Source organism: Aquarana catesbeiana, linkage group LG02 (assembly GCF_042186555.1).
Source record: "Aquarana catesbeiana isolate 2022-GZ linkage group LG02, ASM4218655v1, whole genome shotgun sequence".
Taxonomy (NCBI): Eukaryota; Metazoa; Chordata; class Amphibia; order Anura; family Ranidae; genus Aquarana; species Aquarana catesbeiana.
In genome coordinates, this window is record NC_133325.1 from 178,064,687 (window position 1) to 178,077,621 (window position 12,935).

The 12,935-nt window shown below is 44.6% G+C and overlaps 1 protein-coding gene across 6 annotated transcripts in view; it reads right to left on the reverse strand.

Annotated features, from left to right (window-relative positions):
- Positions 1–6,262: 6,262 nt before the first annotated feature.
- RBMS2 (RNA binding motif single stranded interacting protein 2) overlaps positions 6,263–12,935 on the reverse strand; it is a 175,894-nt gene continuing 169,221 nt past the window's right edge. For all 6 annotated transcript variants that reach the window (XM_073613919.1, XM_073613922.1, XM_073613923.1 and 3 more), the window contains exon 14: positions 6,263–6,625. In XM_073613919.1, coding sequence (XP_073470020.1) covers positions 6,591–6,625 — 35 coding nt within the window. In that variant the 3' untranslated portion in view covers positions 6,263–6,590. The remainder of the gene's footprint in view (positions 6,626–12,935) is intronic.

The following is a 12,935-nucleotide window of genomic DNA, read 5'->3' on the forward strand; positions in this document are numbered from 1 at the left end:
GACGGAAATCTCTGTTATTCTAACAACTACCGAGGCATAAAAATCTTATAAAAAAAGAAAGCTGCATAAAATCAACTGAACAATCACTTATAATACATAAAACGACAATAAACAAAGTATATTAAATGCACATTTGACAAAGTTATTGGTAATGAATACTGTAGGGCTATGTTAGAGCCAACACTGCATTGTTTGTTTAGAAAAAAAAAAAAAGTGTCCACTTCGAACAGAAAGCTGCGTACGCTCTGCTATTTCTAACAAAGAAACTTTACAATTTATTATAAATTAGAGCGGCGACATTGAAAAAAAAAAAAAATTACAAAAAACAAAATAATAATAAATGCAAGCTCACAATGGGTTTCATACTCAGTGTTTGTTGCACTGAATATTGTAAGCATATTTAAATGGAGGAGAGTGGAACAAGCAATCGTCTCCAGGGCGATTACTGGAAATCATTTAAAGCTGAACTCAATCAGCTAAATGAACTGTTGAAGTACATATGTGAACTGTTTAGCCTTCAAACAATAAAGCATTCTGTTCTGCCTGTTTTATGATCCAGGCATCCCTGCTAGACCACAGAGCAAGAACCTCGCTCTCCACTGCGGCAGAAGTGTGATCAACAACACTGGTCAAAAGACCCCTCAGCTTGCTGATTGGACATTGAAGGAGAAGCAGCACACCAATCAGTTATCACTCTCTATTCCTCCTATTGGTAAGTTCCCTGACAGTACATGTGCACTACAGCAGAGACTTACTATCTTCTAGTACAGACCCATCCCTCTCCCACTCTGAGATCTTCTGTACAGAGGATTACAGAAGGCAGATATCTTGATGCCTAGACGGACTTGCAGTTCTTAATGGAACACAAGTGCAGTTATGGCCACACTCATAATCCACCTACACTTTCTCCAGCTCTTTAAATGAAAGTCCATACCTAAGTATAGACAGAGCTGAAGGAAGAGTCTGCAAGAGCCTGGCATTGCATCCGTGATCCACTGATCGTGGCTGCAATGCTTTGCAGTCTGACTTTTTGCTGCAAATATACAGTATGTGCATAAACATTTTTGAAAGGTAAACTTAGCCTTTGGGGGATGGATCTGGATACCAGCCAAAGCACAATTAGAGGCCTATACTCATAAAAGATGAGTATTATTGTATTTTGAGATCTTTTGTAGATTAAACTTTAAGGGTACAAGTAGAGTAATGAATGTAACTAATGCCATGTATTGCACAGTACTCCTAAATACAGGAAAATCAGTCAGAACATAACCCACAAAACTCATCCTCTTGTAAGAGTAATACAAGTTACCATTCAGAGGCAAAAACACTTTTGCAAATTGGGGGAAATTTGTAACATCTCCAAATATTCTACCTAGAGCATGCTACTAAAACAATGGAGCTGTTGTCCATAGTAACCAGTCAGGATTCTGTCGTTTCTAGAAAAGGATGAAGAGGCCGAGTAAAATCTGTCTGGTTGTCCTATTTTATTTCAATAAAAAAAAAAAAGGAAGAGGAAGACCTCATCTGCAATGCCCTTAACATTTACACTACATTGGAAGTAAAGAAATGCAGAAATAATGGAAGCCCTCAATGACAAAGTATACAAAAAACTAATTTAGATACCATAAAAATTCCAGGTCAGGAAGGAAGAAGATCTACAAAATCTAGAATGCACATTGGATGTTTTTACAGCTGCTGTTTTTGGCTTCAGACATTTTTTTCTATAGTCAAACTCCCTATCATGTTATCCTATGTGTCTATGCACACACAGGCTGTTATCAGCAGTTTTTGGCTGGGGCGTTTTTTGGCTTTAAAAAAAAAAAATCCTCAAAACTAGTGGGTTCTGAGAGGAGTTTTTCAGCTGTAAAAACGCTCCGTCAAAAAACACTGAAAAATGCTCAAAAAACACTGCTCACCAGCATTTGATGTTTTTGATCCATTGAAAAAAAAAATAAAAAATTGCTGAAAAACGCTAACGCGGAAAAGCACTATAGCAAAAACTTTGAAAAACTCACTGCAAAGCTACTGGCGTTTTAATAACGTTATTTTAACGTCCAGTGTGCATGAGGCCTGAAAGTTCTAAAAGCAGAAGGTTTTTTACCTTAATGCATTCTCTTTACTAAGGCAAAAAACATTCTGCAAGCAGCTCCTCCCCCAGCCTTACCGCGTCTTATGGACCCACAGAGCATGGCTCGGGAGCGAAAACAAGTGAGTGTCCCCAGAGCAAGCAGGCACACGGCAGTGGGGAGATAGAAATCGCCGGCGGCAGACCCAAGAAAAGGAAAATCAGGGCTGCTCTGTGCAATACCATTGCACAGAGCAGGTAAAGTATGACATGTTTGTCATTTAAAAAAATAAATAAAATTGAGCCTTTAGAACAACTTTAAACATGTCATTAAAATATCTCATATCACATTACTGCCACTCCAAATACAAATTAGAACAAAGGCAAATAATATTTAAATCAGAACTGCAGCATAACTGTCATATTAGTTATAGGTGAAGGATGACATCTTGTTTACTGTCATATCTTCTGAAAGACCTCACTATTGTATCTGGCATCAAGAAGTTACCAAGTCGGCCTCCTGCTCCTTCTTGTTCACAGTAATGCATCTGTGTCGGAGCATTAACTGCTGAAGTTACTGGAGTTTGGAGGCTTGCAGGCAATGTAAGCAGTGAGGAGATGAGATTGACGGAGTAAAAATTCAATGGATGGTCCTCAGTGTGGCCAACAGATAAATAGAACTTAAAACAGGAGAGAACCTAGCCATCTTCCAGTGAAAACTAAACTAATGTATTTTAGTGTACCCTTACCCTCTTCTGGTTTGTGTGTATTAAAATTATTTGAAGTATAATCTAATCCATGATATTACCCCACTTTTGTTATTCATTTGAGTATATCATTCCGCCCTTGTTACAAAAAAAAAAAAAAACCTTCATAAAGCCTGTAAAGCTCCAGACTATAGTTACTTTAAAATAAGTATGTTGGAAAGAATAATAAATTAATAATAATTTCAGCAAGTAGTATTAAAGTCGGAAAACTCTACCAGAATCATCACCTACCTGCAATATTCCAAAACCAACATACAGCCATACATCTACACTGAGCTTGCCTAAAGCCGAATTAATGAATCAGAATCAGGAAGTAGATTTTCCTAAATAGTTAATAAGCTGGATCAATGGTCCTTTTTTCTCGACTAAAGGGCCATGCACACTGGGCTTAAAAAAATGCTAGTTGTTTTGGCAGAAAAAAAGTGCTCATATTAGAGCATTTTTGTACAAGTGTTTAGTGTTTTGTTTTTTTTCTGCCAGAGAACTTCTATCAAAAATGCAATTTTGTTTTACGTCTGTATAGGTTTGGATATTTTTGTCCTTCCTTTCTTCTCCTTTTTACTCAATAAACAAGATAAATGCAATCCAGAAGGGTTTTTTTTCTGCTCTAAAACACGGAGCTTACAATATTCCTCTAAGGCTACACACCTACGCAAATTGGATGCGGGTTTCCATGCATCCAATTCTCTATGGAGCCGGTTCATAAATCACCGCTGCGGCTCCGGTGTGAATTTGCACAGGGGTCCTGTGCATCTTTCGGTCCATTTCAGGTCCGAATGCAGCCCAAAAATTTGGGCTGAAATCGGACCTGAAATGGTAAACAAGGAATAATGTGAACCCAGCCTAAAAGGTCCTAATGTGCGTGGACACTGGACACATAGGATTACATTGAGCTGCTTCTACAAACAAAATGCTAAAGTCCTGTAGAATCAGCGTTTTTTTTTTTTTGTTTTTCTTTTTAAGTACGGTATGCATGGACCGTAAATGTTCAAACTAGTCCTGCCAGCTTAAATATGAGCGGTACCCAATGCGTCTGCTTATCTAAAATCAAAGGGTCACTAAGGATAACAGATTTCTTTATAAACTGGTTTAATTTAAATAGACTTCAATAACATTTACAGGGGAGTCTGTAGAAATTTCCAGAGCTAATTTAGAAGAGGAGATATTTGAAAACAAAGTTGCACTGTAGGTAGCCATCTTGGTGGCTCATTTTGTTTTTGTAACTAAGTTAGCAAACGGGCAATATTGCAAAGTTATATAAACCTTAAAGCCAAACTATACCCCCCCCCCCTCCTGTGATGCGTTATCTCCGAGCTCCTTTGCTGCTGCCAACATCTTCACCCAGTCTTCTTCTGGGTTCAGGATCTTTGGCCATCTTAATTGGTTGTGCTGGAAAGGACGCCATTTACCAAAATCAGACACTGAGCTGTGCAAACATAGTTCAGTGTGCCTTGTCAGGAAGATTGTGAACGGGGAGCTAAGAATCTTATATTTCAGAAGAGATATAGTATGTCTCTTCTGCAATAAAAAGCCTACCTGCTCCTAAATTTTGGGTGGGGAGGTAGCGTTCCACTTCAAATATTTCTGTCTTTCTCCATCGAGGAGACCATTTATAAACAAAAATGCTGCAACGCGACTTGGATTCACAACTACCCCGGATTTCAGTTTCTACATTGCCTGCTGTTTCCCCTGGTTTTTACAAGTAAAAACGTATTCTAAGTTGTTGATGTTTAAAAACAGTAAAGTCCCCCCCCCCCTAAAAAAAAAAAAAAAAAAAAAGAAAAAAAAAGGAGGTGGTCTGATAATACCACCTTTATAAATAGTTGTAAAAATTGTGATCGTCGGTTACCCCCAAAGTACAATAATCTTTTTGTAGGTTTGGGGGTCCTGTAACAATGCATGTGCTGTCTCCACTGTGTGCAGGTAATGAAAACAATGGGGGCAATTAACTGACAACCAAATCTAATGCTGGTCATATATGAACAGATCTTTAATCACGTAAAACTAAATATCAAATACCCCAACTGAAAACGTAAAATATTCCCCAATTTACCTACAAATTACCATGTTTAGCTTTGTCAAACCATCCCTGCTATGAGCCAAGAAGGATTTTTTTTTTTCTGTCAATTTCCTGTATATTCCATGAAGATAAGGAATAAACGGCTTACAGGATACACAACTGTAGTATACAAGCATGCACGTTCATGTGCCAGTTGAGAACTTGGGACGTCAAAATTCTGTTAGTGACTTCAAATAATCTCCCCCATTTGAAAAAAAAAAATTTTTTTTTATATTAACTGTGCCCAGTTTTCAAAGGGATGTTGCATGACATTGGAAAATCCTTTAATATATGGCCAGCATTGATATTTAAGGTATTAATAGAAAATGCAAGTGTGTCTTACAAGTAGCTAAAAAAGGTAAATGTTTCTTACATGGGTTTTTTTTTTTTTTTTTAATTACCATGTGCCAAATGATTAAGGATGAGCTCAGGCGTGTTTGCAAACAGCGCGTGCATAGCCCGCCAGGAAGTCGGCATTGCGGAGCGCTAATCACAAGCAGTGAGACATTGTCCCAATGTGCGGCTGCAGAGATTGGGAAATGTCTCACCGCTTGTGATTAGCGCTCCGCAATGCCAACTTCCTGGCGGCCTCTGCACGTGCTGTTTGCAAACACACCTGAGCTCATCCTTACAAATGAACCCAGAGGTTGTTTTTAAGGCCGTCTGCTATGAACTATATAAAATAATATAATTAGTGAATTGTCCCACTGTGCCAAGAAGATTTCTCCAAATGCAGTCACTTCAGAGGCCAATTCTGAAATATTCAGATGCAGACATAAAACAAAGTACATTCTCATACTTTAAGAAGCCTGAATGGTCTAACATGTAACAAACCACTTTACAAAGCTTTCAGTTTCATTATTCCTATGACCCTACATGTATTATTATCAGCATCTATTTCAATTCATCTGGATCTTTTTTGCCAAGGTCTCCATTTGGAGGAAAACATAAATTGTATTGGTGACAAATGTTAAGCACAAACATAAATTCAAACAAAATATTAAATTTACCTTTCAAAAAAAAAAAAAAAAAAAAAAAAAAAAAGAGAAAACCATTTTTGCATATCATTTTTTTTTTTAACTCCCTGTTCCCCAAACCTCCCTCAACCCATGTCCCCCCCCCCCCCCCCCAAGAAAAAGACAAAAGAAAATCCAGCCCCACAGTCTTTAAAAAAATGTGAAAAATAAAATGGCGTCAGGCAGCAAAATTGCAACTTCCCCTTTACAGTCTTTCGCATACGCTCCGCCGGCTTATGTCCTGGTACTGCGATCTCCTTATACGGCACGCATTTAAATAAAAATAAAAAAAAATATTCTACGGTAAAAAAAATGACAAAAAAATCTTCTTATTAAAATAGAATTTGTTTTTACGTTTTCTTGGATTTTTTTCTCCTTTTTATCTTTTTTTCATTTTTTTTTTTTTTCTGTTTTTCTTCCTTTAAGTCTCAGTTGAGATTTGAACGTCTGTTCTGGTTTCACGACAGTTCTTGAGTTATCTTTTTTCTAGCTGCTTTGGTTCCTTGGAAGTTTAAAGTTTATTGCAGTAAAAATGCTTCTTTGCAAAAGAAAAAAAGAAAAATATTTTTTTCTTCATTCATCCCCACCCCCAATGTGTGTGTGTTTTTTTTTTTTTGTTTCTCTTCAGTTTTTCCCCATTTTTCAGTAAAGCCTCATGTTCAGCCCTGCAGCTCTCCATCTGGTCACTTCCTGTGCTGACTCATTCCCACATGTGAACCTGTCAAAGAAATTATACCTTTTCAATACAAAATTCAAGCATATAAGGTACACATTGCTTTCAAAACCATAGCATGTGTGGAAAGAAGAGAAAATATGGAAGCTCCTGAGGTAAGAATGTTACACTTCTCATTCACAAAAAAAAAAGAACGCCTTCACATATGGACATCATTTTCCATGTTGCACACAAAAATACTTTTCTTACTTGAACATCAGGGGACACAGAGCCTCAGTAATTACTGATGGTTTATATAGGTATCACTGGTGATTGGACACTGGCACACCCTAACCAGGAAGTTCAACCCCCTATATAATCCATCCCCCTTGCAGAGATACCTCAGTTTTTACGCCAGTGTCTTTGGTGATGGACGTGTAATGATGTCCTACGCTGAGCTCCAAAGGGAATATCCTATATCCTATTCTGGGGCAAGCCAGGCGAACTGGATCCATTCCAAAGTGTCCTTTCGTGGCCGAATTGGATGGTACCCGGGCCTCGTGTCCGAAGAAACGAGGTTTTACCTGTAACGCTTCTCTTTTTAGAGAGCTGGACCCCGCATATCAGAAAATGGTTTTTCTAGCCTAATTTCTAGCCGGGTGCTTTACAGGGACAGAACTGTGGATCCCCCTATTCGTCTCTGACGGTTTTTTCAAACGGAGCCCACCGTGAGAGGCGAAGATTGGGTCTTTACAACAAACCCTGCGGCTGGATAAGGTAAGATTCCACAGAATTTTTTAATTCTAGTAGGTTTCTCCTTTAAGGTAAATGCATGCTATGCCTATTGTGACCACCAGGGGCTGCCAAGAGCACAAACCTTCTCATGCTGATGTCTGTCTCAAGTGTTCGATGCTGCACAAGCTCCTCCGGCCGGCTCCAGGTAGGATGGATGGGGGGCTCTCCTCAGGGATATCTCCCCCCAGACTAGGGGGGCCACAGGTGATCTGTAAGGCGGTTAGACACCGCATTTTCGCCGCCACCGCCATTTGCACAGGGCAGGCCCAACACTACCGGCCTCTCTCCCTCCTCCCCCAGCCTCCTCCATGTTGGTTCAGAAGGGTTGGCTAGCGTGGGAAGCGCTAGTTTTTTCAAAAAACAGGGGGGCGTCAGCACAGCGTGCTCAGACGGCCACAGGACCCGTTGCAGGCTATTAAAGGCACTAATTACAGGTGCACTAAGCCTTCTGGAGGGACACAGAGCTGATGGTCGCATGTAAGGTGGGACACAGGCATTCTCCTAGGCAGCATTTACTAAAGTAACACCAGACTGGGCATTGGGTAGCACGGCTTTTAGCCAGACTACATCGCTCAGCAGTCAGTGTTCATTTTGTGATACCTCCACCTTGTTGCTTTGAACTATGGGTAGAAGAGGTTCAAGCACCCCAAGAACCAGAGACTCTAGGGGATCTCATTCAGGTTCTGAGGGCCCCCTGTCTGCAGCATCCTCCCCCACTGAGGGGCCAGGGATGGCTAGCCAGGGAGAGCCGTCGGGGTCAGGGGCTATACCTGCTTCTGGCACTTCAGCCCCTGTATACATTACACAGGAGTTTTTTTCCTCAACCATTAATGGTCTAGAGGAAAGATTAATGGCCGTGATTACGTCTTCACTCGGTGGAAGAAAACGCACTAGGCCTTTCTCTGTTCCCCAAGACCCTCAGGAAGAGGAGCTCTGGGATAAAGGAGAGGAATCCCTTTCAGAGGATCGGGATGGGACAGATGATTCCTCTTCGGAGGAATCAGGTGGAGAGGGACCCTCTGCGACTTCTCAAGAGGAGAAAGTCTTAGTGCAGATCCTTACTGGATTGGTCCGCTCCACATTTAAGTTGCCCATATCTGAATCAGTTAAAGAACCCTCTTCTTCTTTAGGGTCACTGAAACCTCCTCAAACAGCACAGGCTTTTCCTGTTCATAATTTACTTGAAAAGCTCCTTTATTCTGAGTGGGATCACCCAGATAAACGTTTTTTTTTCAGCCGAAAAGTTTTCAACACTTTATCCTATGGAAGAAAAGTTTATGAAAATGTGGGGAGTACCGGCCATTGATGCCACAATTTCCTCCATAAATAATAGTCTGACTTGTCCTGTAGACAATGCTCAGATGCTCAGGGAACCTGTAGATAAAAAGATGGGATCCCTATTGAAGGATGTTTTCTCCTTAGCAGGTTCAGTGGCTCAACCTGCAGTAGCAGCGATTGGAGTCTGTCAATACCTAAGAGACCATGTTAAGCAGGTCATCAAGGTTTTACCTGAACAACAGGCCCAGGGGTTGGCTAACCTTCCAGCGGCCTTATGTTATGTTGTTGACGCCATCAGAGATTCTATCATGCAAACCTCTCGTCTATCGCTGGGGTTAGTGCATATACGTAGAATCCTATGGTTGAAAGGTTGGTTAGCCGAAGCACCATGTAAGAAGCTCCTGGCTGAGTTTCCATTTCATGGTGAAAGGTTGTTTGGAGAAGACTTGGATAACTATATCAAGAGAATCTCTTGTGGGAAAAGCACTCTCTTACCTGTTAAGAAGAAGAGTAAGCGTCCCTCTTTCAAACGGACTCTTTCCCCAGTGCCGAGGGCTTCAGCCTCCAGGCAGCCTCGATGGCCTCCTCCGTCTGGGTCCAGAGACAAGAGTCAACCCCAGGGACAAAAGAAGTCCTGGGGGAAGAAGCCTACTAGGCAAAACACTAAGACCTCTGCATGAGGGGGCGCCCCCGCTCGCTCGAGTGGGGGGAAGACTGCGACAGTTCTCAGGGCTCTGGCAGGAGGATTTCCAGGACAGATGGGTAATCTCCACGGTAACCTTAGGGTACAAGCTGGAGTTTCAGGAATTTCCTTCTCCTCGTTTCCTCAGGTCAAGTGTCCCCAGAGATCCAGAGAAAAAGCAGTCGCTCCTTCTAGCGTTAGAGCGACTTTTGTCGCAGGAGGTCATTATGGTAGTTCCCGTGAAGGATCAAGGATTGGGTTTCTATTCCAACCTTTTTACGGTCCAAAAACCAAATGGGCATGTCAGACCCATTTTGGAGTTAAGGGATCTGAACCGATTCCTAAGTTTTCAATCCTTCCGCATGGAATCAATTCGGACAGTAGTCTCCACCCTGCAGGGAGGAGAATTTCTGGCATCGATAGACATCAGAGATGCATATCTGCATGTGCCCATTTTTCCTGCTCATCAGAAGTTTCTGCGCTTTGAGATAGGACACCATTTCCAGTTTGTGGCTCTGCCTTTTGGGATAGCCACTGCACCTCGAGTGTTCACAAAGGTCTTGGCTCCTCCTCTGGCCAGATTAAGGGCTCAGGGTATAGCTGTCATAGCATACCTAGATGACCTGCTCCTGATAGACCGGTCAGTAGCCTCCTTGAATGGGAACTTGAGGACCACAGTCAAGTATCTGGAACACCTAGGTTGGATCCTCAACCTAGAAAAATCTTTCCTAAAACCAGTAAGAAGACTGGAGTATTTGGGTCTGATCATAGATACAAGCCAGGAGAAGGTATTTCTACCTCAGGCAAAGATCACTGCCTTAAGGGAGCTGATCCTGGCAGTCAGGACCAAGAAGGGTCCCTCTGTCCGCCTTTGTATGAGGCTGCTGGGAAAGATGGTGTCTTCGGTCCCCTATGCTCAGTTCCATTCAAGACTACTGCAGCACAGTATTCTGTCGGCCTGGAACAAGAAGGTTCAGGCATTAGACCTTCCGATGCACCTGTCTCATGCGGTGCGTCAGAGCCTCAATTGGTGGCTCAGGCTGGGTTCACACTGGTGCGACACGACAGCCGTCCTACTTTGGATCCGACTTTGCCCTGCGACATGAAGCCGGCATGTGTCCGACTTTCAATGAACGAGGATCCGACTTGGATCCCCGCCAATGCCGGCACTGTGTTTGGTATGAATAGGGGGGAACTCCGCGCCAAATTTTAAATAAAAAACCGGCATGGGTTCCCCCTCCAGAGGCATACCAGGCCCTTGGGTCTGGTATGGACCTTGAGGGGAACCCCCTACGCCGAAAAAACGGCGTGGGGGGTCGCCCCCAATCCATACCAGACCCTTATCCGAGCACGCAGCCCGGCCGGACAGGAATGGGGGTGGGGACGAGCGAGCGCCCCCCCCCCTCCTGAACCGTACCAGGCCGCATGCCCTCAACATGGGGGGTGGTGCCTTGGGGGAGGGGGGCGCGCTGCGGCCCCCCCACCCCAAAGCACCTTGTCCCCATGTTGATGAGGACAAGGGCCTCTTCCCGACAACCCTGGCCGTTGGTTGTCGGGGTCTGCGGGCGGGGGGCTTATCGGAATCCGGGAGCCCCCTTTAATAAGGGAGCCCCCAGATCCCGGCCCCCCACCCTATGTGAATGAGTATGGGGTACAGCGTACCCCTACCCATTCACCTAGGAAAAAAGTGTCAATTTAAAAAAAAAACACTACACAGATTTTTAAAGCATTTTATTAGACAGCTCCGGGGGTCTTCTTCCGACTTCGGGGGTCTCTCCGGTTCTTCTCCACGCTCTCCGGATCTTCTGCCGGGCTCCTCCGCTCTCTTCTGCTCTTTTGCCGCTCTTTTGCTAAAGCGGAGGAGCCCGGTCTTCAATCTTCTGCCTTCTGCCTTCTTCCTTCTTCTCCTGATGTTGACACGACGCTCTCTGGGGCTAGAATGCTCTCTGTGCGCTCTGCTCTGACTTATATAGGCGGTGACCCCGCCCCCTTATGCCGTCACAGTCCCTGGGCATGCTGGGACTGTGACGTTTTAGGGGGCGTGGTCATCACCCGATGACCACGCCCCCTAAAACGTCACAGTCCCAGCATGCCCAGGGACTGTGACGGCATAAGGGGGCGGGGTCACCGCCTATATAAGTCAGAGCAGAGCGCACAGAGAGCATTCTAGCTCCAGAGAGCGTCGTGTCAACATCAGGAGAAGAGGGCAGAAGGCAGAAGGCAGAAGGCAGAAGATTGAAGACCGGGCTCCTCCGCTTTAGCAAAAGAGCGGCAAAAGAGCAGAAGAGAGCGGAGGAGCCCGGCAGAAGATCCGGAGAGCGTGGAGAAGAACCGGAGAGACCCCCGGAGCTGTCTAATAAAATGCTTTAAAAATCTGTGTAGTGTTTTTTTTTTAAATTGACACTTTTTTCCTAGGTGAATGGGTAGGGGTACGCTGTACCCCATACTCATTCACATAGGGTGGGGGGCCGGGATCTGGGGGCTCCCTTATTAAAGGGGGCTCCCGGATTCCGATAAGCCCCCCGCCCGCAGACCCCGACAACCAACGGCCAGGGTTGTCGGGAAGAGGCCCTTGTCCTCATCAACATGGGGACAAGGTGCTTTGGGGTGGGGGGCTGCAGCGTGCCCCCTCCCCCAAAGCACCAACCCCCCATGTTGAGGGCATGCGGCCTGGTACGGCTCAGGAGGGGGGGGGGGGCGCTCGCTCGTCCCCACCCCCATTCCTGTCCGGCCGGGCTGCGTGCTCGGATAAGGGTCTGGTATGGATTGGGGGGGACCCCCACGCCGTTTTTATCGGCGTAGGGGGTTCCCCTCAAGGTCCATACCAGACCCAAGGGCCTGGTATGCTCTTGGAGGGGGAACCCATGCCGGTTTTTTATTTAAAATTTGGCGCGGAGTTCCCCCTCAAGAACATCTGAGCACAAGTCGCGTGCCAAAGTCGGATCATGCAAGACGGCGATCCGACTTCAATGATAGTCAATAGACTGAAGTAGGATCAAAGTCGGACCAAAGTAGTACAGGGAGCATTTCTAAAGTCGGAACGACTTGTGTCGGACCAGTTAGGACGGCTCCCATAGGGAAACATTAAATTTCACACGTCATGCGACATGAGCTCCCAATGTCGGAGCGTTTGTCGGACCAGTGTGAACCCAGCCTCATACCCAAAAATCTGCAGAAGGGAAAATCCTTTCTGCAGGTTACCTGGATGGTGGTAACAACAGATGCCAGTCTGTCGGGTTGGGGAGCAGTTCTGGAACAGTCTGCGGTTCAGGGGATATGGTCCAAGACCGAGAGGACCTTACCCATCAACATTCTGGAGATCCGTGCGGTATATCTTGCCCTAAAGACCTGGACTATCGGGCTACAGGGTTGCCCGGTCAGGATCCAGTCCGACAATGCCACAGCAGTGGCTTATGTCAATCATCAGGGAGGCACCAGGAGCCGAGCTGCTCAAAAGGAGGTGAACCAGATCTTAGTCTGGGCAGAGAAGCATGTGCCGTGCATATTGGCAGTTTTTAATCCGGGGATAGAGAACTGGCAGGCGGACTATTTAAGTCGCCAGCAGTTACTTCCAGGGGAATGGTCTCTGCATCCCGATGTCTTTTGGGCCATATGCCAAAG